Source organism: Medicago sativa, chromosome 4, assembly GCF_051527215.1.
Source record: "Medicago sativa cultivar Bolivia chromosome 4, Bolivia_mono, whole genome shotgun sequence".
Taxonomy (NCBI): Eukaryota; Viridiplantae; Streptophyta; class Magnoliopsida; order Fabales; family Fabaceae; genus Medicago; species Medicago sativa.
Genome location: NC_140752.1, coordinates 37294014 through 37312137, shown reverse-complemented (window position 1 = coordinate 37312137; position 18124 = coordinate 37294014). Strand labels below are relative to the sequence as shown.

The following is an 18124-nucleotide window of genomic DNA, read 5'->3' as shown; positions in this document are numbered from 1 at the left end:
GGGTGCACAAGCATTCGACGGATGAGATCAGATCTAGACATGTCGAAATGACACAACCTGCAACCCCTAAGTGGATGATGAATTGATAGTTGAGAAGAACCTGAAGTAACAAAAAGCGAACAAATTACAAGAACACAAATACTAAACCTAATAAGGAAAAATGTATATGCATGGGAAAAGAAGATGATAGTAATGATATGAACCTTAGGGAATGTTTTGGACAAGTGCAGCGGATTCAAGAAGGATATGTGACGTTTTCAACAGTTACCACTTGAACGGTTAGCAACAATAGACGTACCAAATGGAATCGGTGCAGTTTTTGTAATTGGAAACCCAAACGCAGCCGTTGCCACCACTTGAAAAGATAATTATAGGTAAACGACTTTCAATTCGCGTAATGTGTATCTTAGTGTCAAGTACCAATGCACATAATTATTTCAACTACCACCAAACAAAAATTTAAATAGTTAATGGGATGGGATGTGTAGTGGTTGTGTCAATAAATGCCAGATATATATATCTCTCTATATATGACTATGCACTTAAGTAAACACCACTAAATTCAATAAGCTAACTTCTGATGGAACTCCCTAGAACTGCACCATATACAAATGTGGTAAATCACCCAAGAAACAGATTTATGTTGTCTATGCCGGTAAAAACCCTGGTATATATGAAAAATTGGAGGATATTGCAGAACAAATTGTTGGCTATGAATATACAAGATATGAGGGATTTGGATCCTATGTTGAAGCTGAGGATGCATGGTATAGACACCTAAACCGTGTGGCAATGCTAAACATTGGAGTCAACCATGGTAAGGAAAGATCATCCGGATCGTCACCCTCCCACCCAAGAATTCATTACAGGTATAATAATGGATATTCCATTTTTTTTTAAATAAACATTTGTTATTTAACTATTTTATTATATATTAACTATTATATATTTTAACTGTATAGGAGATAATTCATTTGCTCCAAACACCAATAATGCGTGGTTAGAGGAGGAACTACGTGAGACCTTAACTACTACAAAGTTGCGTGGTTAGAGGAGGAACTACGTAAGGCAGCTGATAAGAACTTAGAATTGGTCCTTGTGAATCGCATGTTGATCTTGAAGATGGATGACTTGAAAAGGGAGTTTGGTTCGTGCTAATGTTTGCCAGTGTTTTAATGCCTTTGTGTGATGTTGTGTTATATTTTCATGTATTTTGATGTGGACTATTTTCGTGTATTCTGATGTGTGTCATTGTGTTTTAATATTTTAACGTTAATATATTGGTTCATCTAATATTTTGGGTTGTAGTTTACTCAATGTGGTAATTTGAGTATGATGTGTACTATTTTTGTGTATTTTGATGTGTGTCGCATTGTGTTTTAATATTTTAACGTTAATATTTTGGTTCATCTAATATTTTGGGTTGTAGTTTACTCAATGTGGTAATTTGAGTATGATGTGTACTATTTTTGTGTATTTTGATATGTGTCGCATTGTGTTTTAATATTTTAACGTTAATATTTTGGTTCATCTAATATTTTGGGTTGTAGTTTACTCAATGTGGTAATTTGAGTATGATGTGTACTATTTTCGTGTATTTTGATGTGTGTCGCATTGTGTTTTAATATTTTAACGTTAATATTTTGGTTCATCTCATATTTTGGTTTGTAGTTTACTCAATATGGTAATTTGAGTATGATGTGTACTATTTCCGTGTATTTTGATGTGTGTCATTGTGTTTTAATATTTTAACGACAACGATAATATTTTGGTTCACCTAATATTTTGGTTTGTAGTTTACTCAATGTCGTAATTTAATTTGAGTATGGTACTTAAGTGTTATTGTCAATATTTTGATGTTGCATCCTAAACAGTATTAGTTATTTCAACAATGTTTTTCAGTGTGTCGTATTGTTTGCAGGGACGGACCTGAACAAGGCATGGTGTTGCAAGTGCCACACCAGTTCAGGTCCGATTTATTTTTTTATAATTTTGTTTTGTTCGATTCACTTTATATTTTTACTCGTATATTACTACAGACATAATTTTTATTGTGTTTATACGTCTGTCTATATTCTTACTCATATATTAATACGAAAACATATTTTTTTTTAATTTATATACGTGTCTATATTTTTACTTATATAATAGAACTTTTTTTTTTAATTTATACATGTGTTTATATTTTAACTTGTATATTAATATGGAGACCGATTTTTATTTTTAATTTATACGCATCTCTATATTTTTACTCATAGTTAATACGAAAATAAATTTTTGTACAATTTGTACATATGTCTATATTTTTATTCATATATATCAATATAGAATTTTTTTTTTATAATTTATATGCAATTGCGAATTGCTTCCAAATAAACAGGTAAACGCTCTCACTCATCCGTATGCACGGGTATCCTGCTAGAGCATTAGACATCTCTTGTAACTTATATAGAAAGAAATGTTCTTAGCACAATTAGTAATGATATAATTTTAGTTCATTTTCAACAAATAAAAAATATATTGTAAAGAAAAAAATATTTAATTATTTGACAAAAAAAAATTGCCCCACTAGCTTTCAAAGTCCAGATCCGCCCCTGATTGTTTGTTGGATATGCTCAAATTGTTGGATTGTTTTTATTGTTGTGGCCAAGCCTAAGTACATTGCACTGAAAATAAAAATAAACAAATTATGAAGGTCATATTTTTTTTTTTGAAAGAAACTGAATCAACACGAGTGGTTATTATAATGGTTTTTAAAATTAAGAATACCAATAACTTTATAATTAACCAATGGAACCTTTCAAAACGTTGTAACGGTTGCCATGCATCAATGTAACCTTTCGAAGGGTTGCATCTCTACAAATAATCTGCAATTATGTATATATAAATCCCAATTGTTGGACAACATAATCATTATCATTTTTGTACTTACTCCTTGCAAAACAAAATGAATGATCAAGGCAATTTAGAAGAAATGTCTCCACAATCATCCGTTGTTACAAATGACGAAACTAGGGTTAATATTGAAAACCTCTTTGATCAAATAAAGGATATGCTAGATCTGAGTTTTGATGCTTTTAGTTCGGATGAAGCCCGTATCTTGAATTTGAAAGAACTAATGGAACAAGTTAGTGTCTTCAAAGATTCCTTCAATGATGTCGAAGTTGGGTTCTACCTTGCCATCAAATTCTATCTCTATTCTTTTGGTCCTAACATGAGAAAGATTAATAACGATCTTGCAGCCCTTCGATTATGTGAGCATCAGTATGGTGTCTCGCAACGTGAACTTAACTTTCTCAATAAACAACGTGAGATCAATTCTGAGAAAATTCTGAAGCATATACTTAGTCAATCTTACCATGAAGATCTTCTCAAAAAACTTGGAAAAAGACTACGTACTCTACAAGACATGGTAGCAACTGGCCAACATGTCGAAGATGATGAGATCAACATTATCGAGGAAAAAATTAGAGTCGCTAACGTAAAATTGGAACTCATTCCGAGGATGAAAGAATCTACATACAAGACTCTCAATGAAGTGATTGCTAAAATTATGGGAGGTCACAATGAAAGATCCGAAATTGAATCTAACATGAATAAAGCGTTCGAAACTTATGAAGCAGCACTTAGTATCAAGAACGAGTTAATAGAGGGATGGACAGACTTACAAGCGTTTGTTTGGATGTAATTTAATAATGGTTACATTACCATCTAATTTAAATATTTATTTTACAAAAATGAGTTAGGTTAATGCATTTGTAATTTGTAAATGAGTTAGGTTAATGTAATTTGTAATTTTTATCAAGTATGTGTTATAAAGTTTTAAATGTTCGTTAATATCAATTGCATTAATTATCATTTCATCGTTAATTGTCTAGATCGTAGTTGCATTTTTTCAATGTGTTAGATTATTGGTTGTGTTGTGCCCAATTTGATGTCCAATGCATCCAAGTAACAATATATACATACATATAGTTCAGACGCTAACCGTTTTGAAAAAACAAAATTAACGGTAAATTTTCATCGTCCGTGGACACGCGGATTAAGTCTTTGGGTGGACACAAAACACATAAAAGTGAACATGCTAAAATCATTTGAAAATCAATGATCATTTAATTGTTATTTTTTCTATTTTTTCCTTTTTATGTATATGTGACCAAATAAAGGGTCCAAATCTTTGTGTTGGCAAAGGGTACAAAACCCTTACAAATGGCTGTCACAGTGTCTCTTACCGGTTTTGTGATGACATCATTAGATTCCTGACGAGGGCAGCAAAATCTTCCAAAAATCTATCTAAATCCCAATGCATCACCATCAACAGTGCACTGTAGGGAAGTAGGAATATAGGCCTGCATTGGTAATGATAGTAATCAATATAGTGCTGCAAAAGAGCCTGTGTGTGTGCACACGCGTTTCGGTCCAGTGTGCCATCAATTTATTGAAGTGAATTAGTCTTCATCTTTTCCTATCGTTGATCTCAGATCGGACGGCTACAATATCAAGAAGACATAACCCGTTTGAACAATCTCAGCCGTATATTTTAATCAAACGGCATCTGTGTGTATCTGCATTGTGGTTATGCTTCATGTTATCTTACACCCAGTAATTAAGCGGGACTATAATTTTGGTGAGATTTTTTCCTTTCAAAATTTAGGTGGGATTTATTTCCCTCAAACATAAATTCATTTGTAGATAACTTTGTTTGATTAATTTTTACTCCGTTTCAAAATGAATGTCGCTTTAGCCAACAAAAATTGTTTCAAAATGAATGTCACTTTCAGTTTTCAATGTAGTAATATTTTTTTCTTTTTAATTGCACCATCTAATTAATACTATGCACACTAAGTGACTTAAGTCGGAATTATCTGTGTTATTGGATCTGACAAAATATCCCATTAGAAACGTAGTCAATTGGAAAGGTCGTTACTCATATGATCAAAGCATAGTTAACCGATTGAATGCAACATACTTACCGTGTGTTTGGATAAACATTGAAAATAATTGATTCTTACAAGAAACTCATAGTAATTATATAAGGACATTATAAGGAGCAATAAGGGACCAAGAACTCAAGTTACCCAAACCGGAATCTTAGTTGAGTCGATCTAGGAGAAGATCCGCTAAGAAATCCTGGTAAACTTATACAAGGACATTAAAAGGAGCAGTAAGGGATCAGGAACTCAAGTCACCCAAACTGGAATCTTAGGTGTGAGTCGATCTAGGAGAAGATCCACTAAGAAATCCTGGTAAACTTATACAAGGACATTACAAGGAACAGTACGGGATCATGAACTCAAATCACCCAAACCGGAATCATAGGTGTGAGTCGTTCTAGGAGAAGATCCCCTAAGAAATTCTGGTAAACTTATAGAAGGACGTTAAAAGGATAAGCAAGGGATCAGGAACTCAAGTCACCCAAACCGGAATCTTTGGTGTGAGTCGATCTAGGAGAAGATCCGTTAAGAAATCCTGGTAAACTTATAGAAGGACATTACAAGGAACAGTAAGGGATCAAGAACTCAAGTCACCCAAACAGGAATCTTAGGTGTGAGTCGTTCTAGGAGAAGATCCCCTAAGAAATCCTGGTGAACTTATAGAAGGACGTTAAAAGGAGCAGTAAGGGATCAGGAACTCAAGTCACCCAAACCGGAATCTTAGGTGTGAGTCGATCTAGGAGAAGATCCGTTAAGAAATCTTGGTAAACTTATAGAAGGACATTACAAGGAACAGTAATGGATCAAGAACTCAAGTCATCCAAACAGGAATCTTAGGTGTGAGTCGTTGTAGGAGAAGACCCCCTAAGAAATCCTGGTGAACTTATAGAAGGACATTAAAAGGAGCAGTAAGGGATCAGGAACTCAAGTCACCCAAACCGGAATCTTAGGTGTGAGTCGATCTAGGAGAAGATCCGTTAAGAAATCCTGGTAAACTTATAGAAGGACATTACAAGGAACAGTAAGGGATCAAGAACTCAAGTCACCCAAACAGGAATCTTAGGTGTGAGTCGTTCTAGGAGAAGATCCCCTAAGAAATCCTGGTGAACTTATATAAGGACATTAAAAGGAGCAGTAAGGGATCAGGAACTCAAGTCACCCAAACCGGAATCTTAGGTGTGAGTCGATCTAGGAGAAGATCCGTTAAGAAATCCTGGTAAACTTATAGAAGGACATTACAAGGAACAGTAAGGGATCAAGAACTCAAGTTACCCAAACAGGAATCTTAGGTGTGAGTCGTTGTAGGAGAAGATCCCCTAAGAAATCCTTGTAAACTTATAGAAGGACATTAAAAGGAGCAGTAAGGGATCAGGAACTCAAGTCACCCAAACCGGAATCTTAGCTGTGAGTCGATCTAGGAGAATATCCGCTAAGAAATCATGGTAAACTTATACCAGGACATTACAAGGAACAGTAAGGGATCAGGAACTCAAGTCACTCAAACCAGAATCTTAGCTGTGAGTCGTTCTAGGAGAAGATCCCCTAAGAAATTCTGGTAAACTTATATAAGGACATTAAAAGGATAAGTAAGGGATCAGGAACTCAAGTCACCCAAACCGGAATCTTAGGTGTGATTCGATCTAGGAGAAGATCCGTTAAGAAATCCTGGTAAACTTATATAAGGACATTATAAGGAGCAGTAAGGGATCAGGAACTCAAGTTGCCCAAACTGGAATCTTAGTTGTGAGTCGATCTAGGAGAAGATCCCCTAAGAAATGCTGGTAAACTTATACTACAAGGACATTACAAGGAACAGTAAGGGATCAGGAACTCAAGTTAACCAAACCGAAATCTTAGTTGTGCGTCGTTCTTGGAGAAGATCCGCTAAGAAATCCTGGTAAAATTATACAAGGACATTACAAGGAACAATAAGGGATCAAGAATAATAATGGAGCATGAAATCAAATTACCCCCAACAGAATCTTATGTGTAAGTCGATATGGGAAAATATCCCATTAGAAACCTAGTGAACCTGTAAGTACATTACTCACACAATAAAAATAGATGTCAACGACTAGGCAACATACTTAATCAATCGAAGCGTTCAATAGACCTTATTGGATTATGAACGGAACATGAACCGAGATTACTGCAATCATAATCATATGCGGTGTAGAGAGAGAGAGCTTTCTTCTTAAATTTTGAATCCACCACATGCAAAAATTGTGGAACTTGGTTTTGATTCAACGACGTATTCAATTTGCCTAAGGTTTTCTTTTGATCCTCTACAAAGGTTTTTGAATTGATAGTCAAAAGCTTTTAGAACATATCAGTTTTTTTTAACTGCTAATTCCAATAAAAAGTTAAAGATCAATTGAGTTTGAATAAATAAAATAATCAGAAAATTATGTACAATGTTTTCCGAATGTTCTTAAAACTGGAAATATCGATGAATTCTTCTTAAAAACAATTTACGATACCAGCAATATAATATGTCGGGGTGAAATAATGAAGTGTAATTCAGGAACGAAGTCTAAAAATTGACATTTTCTTTTGATTTGTAGGGGTGAAGGTAAAGTTGTAAGGGTATAGGGTAAAATTTCCCCAGGTTCTTAGGTCTTGGGCCACTTAATATTATTGGGCCCATAGACTATTTTTCTCTGGCATGTGTACCACCCTCCCATTCCCAACATACAAACGGTACCCGATCCACCATTTTGCCCAGCCCAGTAATTATTACCAACAAACACGGGAAGGGAAACTAAATAGACAATTTTCATCTCTCCACTAAATTAACACGCGCGTGCATCGCTATACTCCAACTTAAGGAAGACGACAATGGCTTACTCCGACGACGACAGTTACAACAGTGTGGCTTTCTCCGACGATGACCGTGACAGCGACAGCGACTACCTCCTACCCGGCTACAGCAACAGTTACTCCAACAACACAAACCCCAACAACTCACCAGGGATATTTTTACGCAGGTACTTTGCCATTTTTGTTGCATTTGTTGTTTTTTACCGTTTATTTGTCCTTAAAGGCTAACCTTTTATTTACCATTTTTGTTGATTGACTACATTCTTCTTTGTTTCAGAACCTATACTGTGCAAACCGTATATATAGCTTGTTAGGTTAAACAATGAATATATCGAATTTTTAACTAATTTAATGTGCACACTTATTTTTGATGGACCTGCATGTTGATTTACACAGTTAACCAAAATCATTGACCATGTGTATATTTCATTGTTTTAGACGAGAGACAAGAGGATTCTACCCTAAACCAATCAATTATTTCTATACGGCCATTTTACCAAAAAAGGTAACAAATCATATTTTTTAAGCTCTTCTAGTTTTATTCTTATTATTATCTGTAGACTTTTTTGTAAACTAGTTGCTTATTGATTGTTGCATAAGGCAACTGGTCTAAGATTATACTTTTTTGTAAACTAGTTACTTATTGATTGTTGCATAAGGAAACTGGTCTAAGATTAATGTAACTTTATAGTCTATTTATAATCTATTATTTTCCCTTACAGAACACAATCAAAGTACAATCAGATTTTGCCCATAATTGGGCGAAAGAGCTAAGGGTTCAGAACCAATATAGTGTCATCCTCCCTAGTGAGCAAATCCTTGATGTTGAAATGATATGGGATCACGCACTTGTGTACTTGCAATCCGATAGATGTGTGGCGGAAGAATGTGGTTTTAATGAGCCGACATGGGTGGAACTGAAATATGTGACTGAAGGTAACAGGTTTGTCATGACTGTCTTAACCGATGCCGACAAGGTGTCAGGTTGTTCAAAGAAGCATCCATCTCTGTTAGAATTTGAAGTCGAAGATGACAAAAATGCCGTAGAACCATATGTTCCTGATGACGATTGTGTTGTCCTTGAACATCCTCCTGATGGTTACGGACCTTTGTTGATTGAACTACAGGATGCTGATTATGACAATGAGGATTCGAGTGGAGACTACGAAAACCAACGTGGTGATGGAGATGCTGGAACTCAAGGTGGTGTTCGGATGACTGAAATGGAAGATGCTGATTATAATAATGAGAATGAGGATGAGGAATTGGTTGATTACCATGCTTTTGCTGAAGATCATGACCAAGGTGCTGGTAATGATGCAGATGTAGATGGCCAAGGTGATGGTAATGATGTTGAGAATGTGTTGGGAAATCATCGTGATGATGGTGGCAATGAAGAATGTGGTGGTCATTATGTTACTCATGAAGATGATGGTGGTAATTATGCTGATGGTGGTAAGTATGCTGGTGGTGATGAAGACTCTGATCAAGAATATCTTCCTAAAGAAGATGAAGAAGAATGGTTACACCGTGAACTTCAACCGGATGAGTGGGATATTTACAACTGGGAGCGTAAAGTATCAGCAGCATTTGCAAACACCAAGAAGCCTCAGGCTTTGGTAAGTGAACCGAACTTTATACTTTACTTAATTACACCAAATGTACTTATGAATTTGTATATATTAGAATATAATATACGGCTCACTACACTACACCCCGTCCCAATTTCACCATGCAGTTTCAAAAGCTCGTCCACTAATAATTGTTTAAAGTTGCTCCGTTAATTTCAATTCAAGGACATGCAGTCATTTCCCTTATTGTTTGGATGTATATCATGTATTATCTCTTGCATTTGTTAATTCCTGCAGTTGATTTATAAGAGTAGGATGTATGTATATCAATAGACATATAACAATTGTATAGACATAGACATATGTCATTACATGAGTTCACGTTACATGACTTCACTGATGTTAAACTTCTTACTTGTTTATGTAGTATATTCCAGCCGTTACTACCAAGTTTGGCCTAAAAGATGGCCAACAATCGATTATACTTAGTAGTGAGGACGACGGTGCTGAATATGTATGCAAGATCCTGCCTTCTATTCATAGCCCAAACGAGCGGCATTTGGGTCAGGGCTGGTATGAGTTTGTCAAGGACAGAAAGCTAAAGCCTGGAGACTTGTTGAAGTTTGCACTTGATCGCGACCCAGAATATTTGTCTGTACAAATAGTGCGCTGCTAAGATTTTTTAAAATATTTGTTTGTTGTACAACTTCGTGTACTTTTGGGTCTATAACATCAACCGTGGGTGTATATTACTTGGATATATATTACTTATTACCTGTCGAACATTTTTTCAAAAGGGATGGAAAGAATTTTTCAAACTAAAATCAGAATCAATATAATTCAAAAGTAGGACGTGTCACAATTATCTTGTGTAAAACAGAAAATCACAAAAAGAACATAACTTATTATTCATTTAAGCTCGTCCTTTATCTTGATGATTTATGTCTTTAGCAGCGGCGAAGCTAACAATATTTTTACACGGTGGCCATATATATATTGCACCTGAAATCGAACTTGTGTTAGCCAAATATATATTATTAGAGGTAGCTAAATATAAAAATACACCTACTACTAACTCAATAATTTAAATTTTTTTGGGGTAGCCATAGCTACCCCTTGGTTGTACAAGCATTCGTCCCTGGTCTTTTGTTTATTGTAAAAAAGACCGGACCGGAGGAAGTATATTGTTTATTACTCCCTCCGTCCCAATTTATCTGACCCCTTGGCTCATTTCACACATACTAGACCATCGACCCGTGCTCCGCACGGGTCCCACCGACTAAAATATGTACGAATAAGTTATATCATAATAATAAAAAAAATATGAAATATTCACATGATAAAAATGTATTACATTAATCATATCATCTTGACATTAATATATAGTTTGAAAACCGTACATTTTACATTAGATATCATACATTACGAAATACTATAAAAACGACATTTGAAGTTGTAACACCCTATTTCTAATAAGCGGTAAAACGCGCGAATATACAACCATATTCTAGAAATAGATGCTACGTCTCCGAATAAACCACAAAACATACATGCATAAAGATCATGTTACACAACATAGCAGCGGAACGTACATATAATTCATAAAAACATCTCCAGATCTCAAACAAAATACAATTGTATACTCCAATTCTCAAATAACAAATAACATCTCAACTCCAAATACATAGTCCAATAAAAACCAACATGCAAGAACTACCCTAGATCAGAGCCCTAATCTAGACACTTGCATGAAAAAGAGGAACTCTACTCCTCGGCATCATCAAGCAAAACAGACTAAGCATCCTGCACGCCGTCTACCCATCCATACAGAGAGGTAGGCGGTCCACCACAGACCACTGAGGGTTAGCATTACATCATCATAATCCATCAAAGATTTAAACAAGAACATTGGAAATGAAAGATATATTCAAGAATACAGAATAACAAATCATGCATGTATTCACAAGTATTCATGATTCCCATACCATTCAAACCATTCCATATCATCATTCCAAGTTCATATCAACAAGTGTATCATACACGTATCACATATACATAACCCTCCCTCCTAGAACACTAGCATCACATGATTATTACTATCCACCGTCACTTACATTTCAAACTATCACATTATAGCATAGCATGCATATTCCACCTCTAATCAAGTCATCAACAAAAGCTCATCATTTATCAACATCAATCAATGAAAACATTACTCACTTCATTACTCATCTATCATGCTTATCTCAACAAGTACAATTCATCATATCGAAGTTATAAGCAAGCCATCATCATTATCAAAGAACATCACCACATCATATATGTATATATACATATACAAATATTACCTCATCATTATTATTAAAATAACCAACATCAATTGATTCACCAAGTGTATAAGCACAAACAGTTAAGACATGCAATTAGAGCATAATACAATTAGTCACAACCATCCACAAAATTCACCAATGTACATATACACCAATCCACATAATCACAACATTCACCAAATTTCACCAATACACAAATTCACCAAGTCATATATTCAATTATGACACAACTCATCAATTATTCAAATGCATGCAATGTTCTAGACTCTTCTCTAGATGCATGTGGTACCAAATCACCTCAAGGTCGTCACCTTCGATGCAACAAAAACATCGTACTCACCTCAATTGGATATAAAATCCGCCACCATCAGTCTTGGATATAAAATCCACCACCATCAGTCATGAATGCATGAACATATGACTCAACTACAAATGCATATGTTCACACAAACAATAATCACCTCAACATCACCAATATTTGTATATATGCAATCATCAACAATTCACCTCCACATAACATATATACAATCACCGACAACATTCACAATACAAGCAACATATAGTTGTCACACACATATACATCACCAATCATCTCCACATAAATCGACATATAGTTGCCACATTTCCATGTAATTCTTTACAATCCAAATAAAGGAACAAATACAACATATGATCACAAACATCATATTCATCACTCAATAACCATTCATACACCATTTCATAGTCATATTAATCTATTCATAAAGGGTTCATAAGCAATTGGTTCTCAAAAATCATTTTAGTCAAGTTCGTCTCTCAAAATCACAACATTAAATTAATTGAACATTTGAGTAAAAACCAAGTAAACAAGCTCAATTGCCTATGCCTTGTATTCTCACAATTCACATATGTGTGCAGTAGAGGGTACATAAGCATTTCATCGGCCAAATGCGACGAATTCACGAAAAACCCAAAGTTCTTCTCATTTTATCCCTTTTCACAAAATTTTCCATTTTCAAAGCAAAACAAGTTCAAACTTGATGGAACCAATCACAACCACTTTTAGAAATCATATAAACAATATACAACTTTAATCCCACCTCAAATTCTGGAGAAAAACGAGTTTTCGGAAAAATCAACGTTTGAACCGTTTTTATAAAAGTTAGACGATTTTCACAAATTCAAGTCCAAACCAAATCAAATCATGTTCCAGTAGGATTAAAGGCATAAACAGAGGTTAATTAAGTCCAAAGAAACATTTTAGAAGTATCGGATTGGTCCCCAAGTGCTCGAAAACAAAAATCAAAATTTGCTGAACTGAGGCTAGGACGCGAAAGCGTCCTCTGCACGCTTAAGCGTCCCTGCTCCAGTAGCTCCTGGAACAGCACGCTTTTGGCACGCTTCTGGGACGCTGATGGGATGCTTAAGCGTCCTAAGCACGCGAAAGCGTCCTACATCAGATTCCCAGAACTCAGTTACGGGTTCTAACCCAAATTCATCCCAAAATCCCATTTTCAATCCCCCAAATCACCAAAACAAGTTCCAGAAAGTGTTTATAGGTCAAAATAGGTTCAATACACTTAAACACATACAAGTTTTGGAATTAAATCATCAACATAACCAAATTCACCAATTTCTCAATTCATTCTCAACTTTCAACAACAATATCAAATCTCATCATTAATTCACCAATCTTGATACCCAAAGTACCAATTCAACAACAACATGTTCCAAATCAATAACAACAACTAATGAACACAAATTCATGCATAATTCAACATCACAACATCAATTCTCATCAAACTTGCTCAAGAACACAAAACACCAACAACTATGCATTTGAACATGTTAATTCACATACTAACATGCAATTATCACATAAATCATGTTCTCAAACATAACAACAACAATTATGCACGAATTTGACAACAATTAGGTTCAATTAATCAATTCAACAAAAATGGGTAAAGAGAAAAAAAAAATGAATTATGGTTGAAACCTAACCCCCTTACCTCTAGCACCAAGAATCTCTAACCCAAGCTTCAAATGAGCTCCTAGATGATGAGTCCCCTCTTCAAGCTCTAACCCTTGTTCTTCCCTCTAGCCTCTTTCTCTTCTCTTCTCAAATGAAATGAAAATGTTTGTAAAACCTAGTTTTACCAACAACTAGAGTTTATATACTAGCTCTACTCAATTGGGCTTATTTCTTAAACCTTAATGGGCCTAACCCATTTCTATTCTAACACTCAAAATGTCACTACTCACTTACCGGTAAAATATAACACTAACGGTCACTTAACGGTAAATAAAATAATTACTACACCCTCTAGCAATTAGTAAAATAAAACCCTCACTAAGCACTAAAAATAACTTTCTGAAAAATTACAAAATTGCCACTGCCCTCAAAATGACCAAAATGCCCCTAAGCCCAAAATGACTAAAATACCCTTCTAACACCGAACTCTACGAATCCCAACCAAAAATACACACAGAGACAATTAATCACATAAGAGCACATAGAACACACATAAATAAATAATAAAATAAATCTAGCGAAAAACGGGCTGTTACAGAAGTGACATTAGTATTTTCACATTCATCATTGGTTATCATCAACCTTTTTTTTTTTTACGTATTCAACTCATCTCTTAAAGTAACTCTTGTTAATAGTCATTACAAATAAAACAAACAAAAATTGACTCCTTTGAAACTTGATCCAAGCCTTACACCAATTCCATATTAAGTTTGTTCTTGTGTGGCAAGAGTTTGTAATTCCCCTCATTAAATCCTATCATGACATTCTCTACCTTATATGCTCCTCCTTCTTCAACCATTCCTTGAATTGTTGGCACCAGGAACTTATGAACAGTGGCATGGATCCGTCCTCGCTAAACAAAAAATAACATGTCATTAACATAAACCATAGTATATGTTATCGTAGTGGCAACTTGAAAAAAGGATCATTTATTTATACAATAGATATATATATATATATATATATATATATATATATATATCAACCAATATCATGTTCATGAAGATGATATCGTCTGGATTTTCCTTATCACGGATCAGCCATTAACAATACATAATAATTCATATTCAAAATCGAATCAACCTTGATACGTGTTAATATTTGAAATAAGTAGGTCATAATTGCTTTTAATAGGTAGTAATTGGTAGAGTGATTAGTGCATACTTTAGTGGTAAAATTCGAGGGAAATTTCACTTTGAAACGCATATCTTCCTATCACTCTATATCGGATAGCACATTATAGTGTAAAAAATGCATGCGTGAAACATTGAAATGTCAGTAGAATAATGTGATAGGAATTAGTGTATGCGTGAAACAGTAAAAAATGTATGCGTGAAACAATTTCAATTACCGCTTTCTAAGGGATGTTTATATTATTTCTGATTAGCAATTAGTGTAGGGGAATTAGTTATTTCTTATTAGCAATTAGTGTATGGGAATGTTGACCGACTTGATTAGGCTTTAATACGTATTCAATTGCATTAACGAAGTGAGATAACTTTTTTCAAGTTTGAATAAACGGGTGTGATCAAGTGCTTGAACGGATGAGATTACCCGAGCAAGTAGTACATGTTTAGGAGGGAAAAAAGCTAGGGAATTAGGGCAAAGTAGGGAGGATTAGGGCAAACATGATAGCCAAGCAAGTCTAGCTTTTATAATAAAGGATTAAGAAAAATGTATAAATAAAGGAGAAAGTGGAATATATTGTATTGGGAATGATAAAAGTAGTATTATTTAGTGTTATATTGTATTGGAAATGATGAAAGTTGTATTGAAAATTGAAATGACTCAGTTATTTTGGGACACTTTTTTTTAGAAAATGGGTCAGATATTCCGGGACGGAGGGAGTAGTAGTTATTGAAGGTTAAAAATTATTGTTTAATATTTAATCGCTGTTTTTGTTAACATAAATTATCGACTTACACATTTGGTATTTTGGATTAAAAGGGTTGATGAAAATATTTGATCAAATTATAAGTGAATAATTGCCTAAAAAAAGGTCTAAGATATATATATTTTTTTTAAGAGCTATAAGATAATTTTAAAACTGATTAAAAACAAAAATTGGTATAATAGTGACATGGCATCTAGCTTGCATTTGCAGCCCTGCCACATTACCCAATTTGGCATTAAATGAGTATAAATAGAAGGAAACCCTTGGGCCTTGGTTACCACTTTCTCCAATTTTACCACTTCCCCCAATTTGATAGCGACATCACACCTTATATATTCTTCATCACCCTACATCGTCAATCTCCCTATTTCATCCTAGATTTCAAAATGGAGAGCCACCGTAACTACTTCCAGCGCCAGACTGAGGAATCAAAGTACTGTATGAGGTTAGTAGATTTCTTTAAGTCATTTTCTTGTTGTTGATGTTGTCGCTGTTATTTCAATCACTTTACCAACTTAGGGTCTGCGTTTATAGAGGACTATTATATATGGCTGACAACTAATTATTATGTAATAATGCTGCTGATTTAAATCTACTTATTGAAAATGATGTCATTTTGCATGTTTAGGGTTATCCTTTTAATTCATTTGATCTGATTATGTTTAGGCCACCACCGGCGCAAGGTATCAGGTTAAGAATTCACCATATGGGTGAACTTCTTCAGACACCTTTTAAATTGTACGTAAAGGGTAAGGTTGATGAGATGGACTGGGAGTGGGATGTGGACTATATAAACCATTACAAATTGGAAGAATTGGTCAAGTGTGAAGAACATTACAATAATATCAAATGCATGTGGTACTGGTTCCCCAAGTATAGTTTTCAACGTGGCCTAAGGCCTTTGAATTGTGATGACCATGTACTGCAATTTGTTAAGGATATGAAGGATTACAAAGTTGCTGATATTTATGTGGAACATAAAGTTGACACACCTGTTCTTCCGGAAGATGGTGATGGTCATGAAGTTCAAAACAAGGTAATATAAATCAAACAGAAAGGGTTTAAGCTATTTTTTTTCTTCTTCTTTTCAACTATTGATTATATGTTATGCTTGTAGGCTAAGAAGGCAAGGAAGGCAGACAAGGGACCCGATGCTGAGGGGAACTCAAAGGATGTTGATCAAGAAACATTATCAAAGGAGGGAAAGAAAGGAAAGGCTGGAAAAGAGAGCAAGGGAAATAAGGGGAAGGCCAGAGCTACTAACAACTAATCGATCAAGAGAAATATATAAGCTTTGTTTTGTTATAAGTAGCCTCATTTTGCAAGTAGTATATCTGTTATATTTTGGAATGTGTAATGTCCTTGCAATGTCTTTAATAACTTGTACTTTGTATTGACTTGGTTCAATCCTAGAACACTTTCAAGTGACTAATTGTATGGAGTATATGGACATTGTCCAACTATATCACTAATATTCTTGCATATGCTATAAGTATTGATATTTAACACATTATGCACTGTCCCGCATAGGTGAGTTAAGACAAGTTTGTGTGATCGTAGTAGGTAACATTCTACATTATTAACATATTAATTTGAGATTTACCTTCCTATTTGTCATGTTTATCAAATAAACTCTTCAAAATTAACGCGTACACCAGTTTTTCAAAGAACTGAAATGATTATCTGAAATGTATTACCAAAGTTAACGCGTACACCAGTTTTTCAAAGAAGTGAGATGATTATTACTAGAGCTGTCAAAACGGGCTACCCGGCCCGCGTCGGGCCGGCCCATGACGGGCTCGGGCTTTGGCGGGCCGGACCAAAAAGGCCCGGATGATAAACGGGCTCAAAAATATTTTCCCAAGCCCGGCCCTTTGCGGGCTACGGGCTTTCGGGCCAGCCCGGTTACTTATAGCTTTTAATTAAAAAATTACACTAAAAAATTCCAATCAATGCCAAACTTTCCAAATTACCATATTGGAGTCTAGGATCTTTGATGCTTACTAATCTACCTTGATAGACTATGCTGACAAAGATTTGCATCATATAATTAAGTGCCTTAATCAGTTATTAAAAGGAAATAGTTAACCAATGCATACTTTGGATGGAACTTTCTTATGAATGAATTGAGGCCTTAAAACACAATAGAAAGCTGAAGTAAACACCATAAGATTCACAAGTCACAAGGTTCCAAACACTAAATCGGGTACAGAAATTAAAATAGACAACTAAATTTAATAAACTAGAACATCTCAAACAAGATTTCTCATCAAACTCTTAATTGGGATAACATGTAAAAAAGTGAGTTACGAAACTCTATGACAAAGAAACAAGTTACAAGACTATACTATACAATAGAAGTGAAAAACCAAACCATGTGGAGCTATGAAATTCAACTTGGGTGGCAGAATTGTAATAATCATCACGACCAATTACCAATTCCTATAAACGGGAATCAGCAATAATGTTTCACAGATTTGTAAATCAGTAATTAAGTATGAACATTGAACAAGTAAAGAAAAAAACAATTTTTTAATTAACATAGGTGTCGTAGAAATTAT

The 18124-nt window shown here is 34.7% G+C and overlaps 1 protein-coding gene and 1 long non-coding RNA gene across 2 annotated transcripts; one reads left to right on the top strand and one right to left on the bottom strand.

Annotated features, from left to right (window-relative positions):
* Positions 1-10858: 10858 nt before the first annotated feature.
* Positions 10859-14193, bottom strand: LOC146929160 (uncharacterized). The gene is made up of 2 exons (XR_015008243.1): positions 13647-14193; positions 10859-11139 (listed from the first exon to the last, which is right to left on the bottom strand). It is a non-coding gene; the product is annotated as an uncharacterized LOC146929160 (long non-coding RNA).
* Positions 14194-15886: 1693 nt separating this feature from the next.
* On the top strand, positions 15887-17035 carry LOC146929159 (uncharacterized). The gene is made up of 3 exons (XM_085708218.1): positions 15887-16008; positions 16230-16599; positions 16681-17035. The coding sequence occupies exons 1-3, from the start codon at positions 15950-15952 to the stop codon at positions 16831-16833; spliced, it is 582 nt and encodes a 193-aa protein (XP_085564344.1). The 5' UTR covers positions 15887-15949; the 3' UTR covers positions 16834-17035.
* Positions 17036-18124: the final 1089 nt, after the last annotated feature.

Excerpts from the sequence above, each read along its gene's own strand:
- LOC146929159 (XM_085708218.1), top strand. The coding sequence starts at position 15,950 with ATGGAGAGCCACCGTAACTACTTCCAGCGCCAGACTGAGGAATCAAAG. Across the intron at positions 16,009-16,229 it reads GAATCAAAGTACTGTATGAG|GCCACCACCGGCGCAAGGTA; the intron begins GTTAGTAGATTT and ends GATTATGTTTAG. Across the intron at positions 16,600-16,680 it reads GTCATGAAGTTCAAAACAAG|GCTAAGAAGGCAAGGAAGGC; the intron begins GTAATATAAATC and ends TTATGCTTGTAG.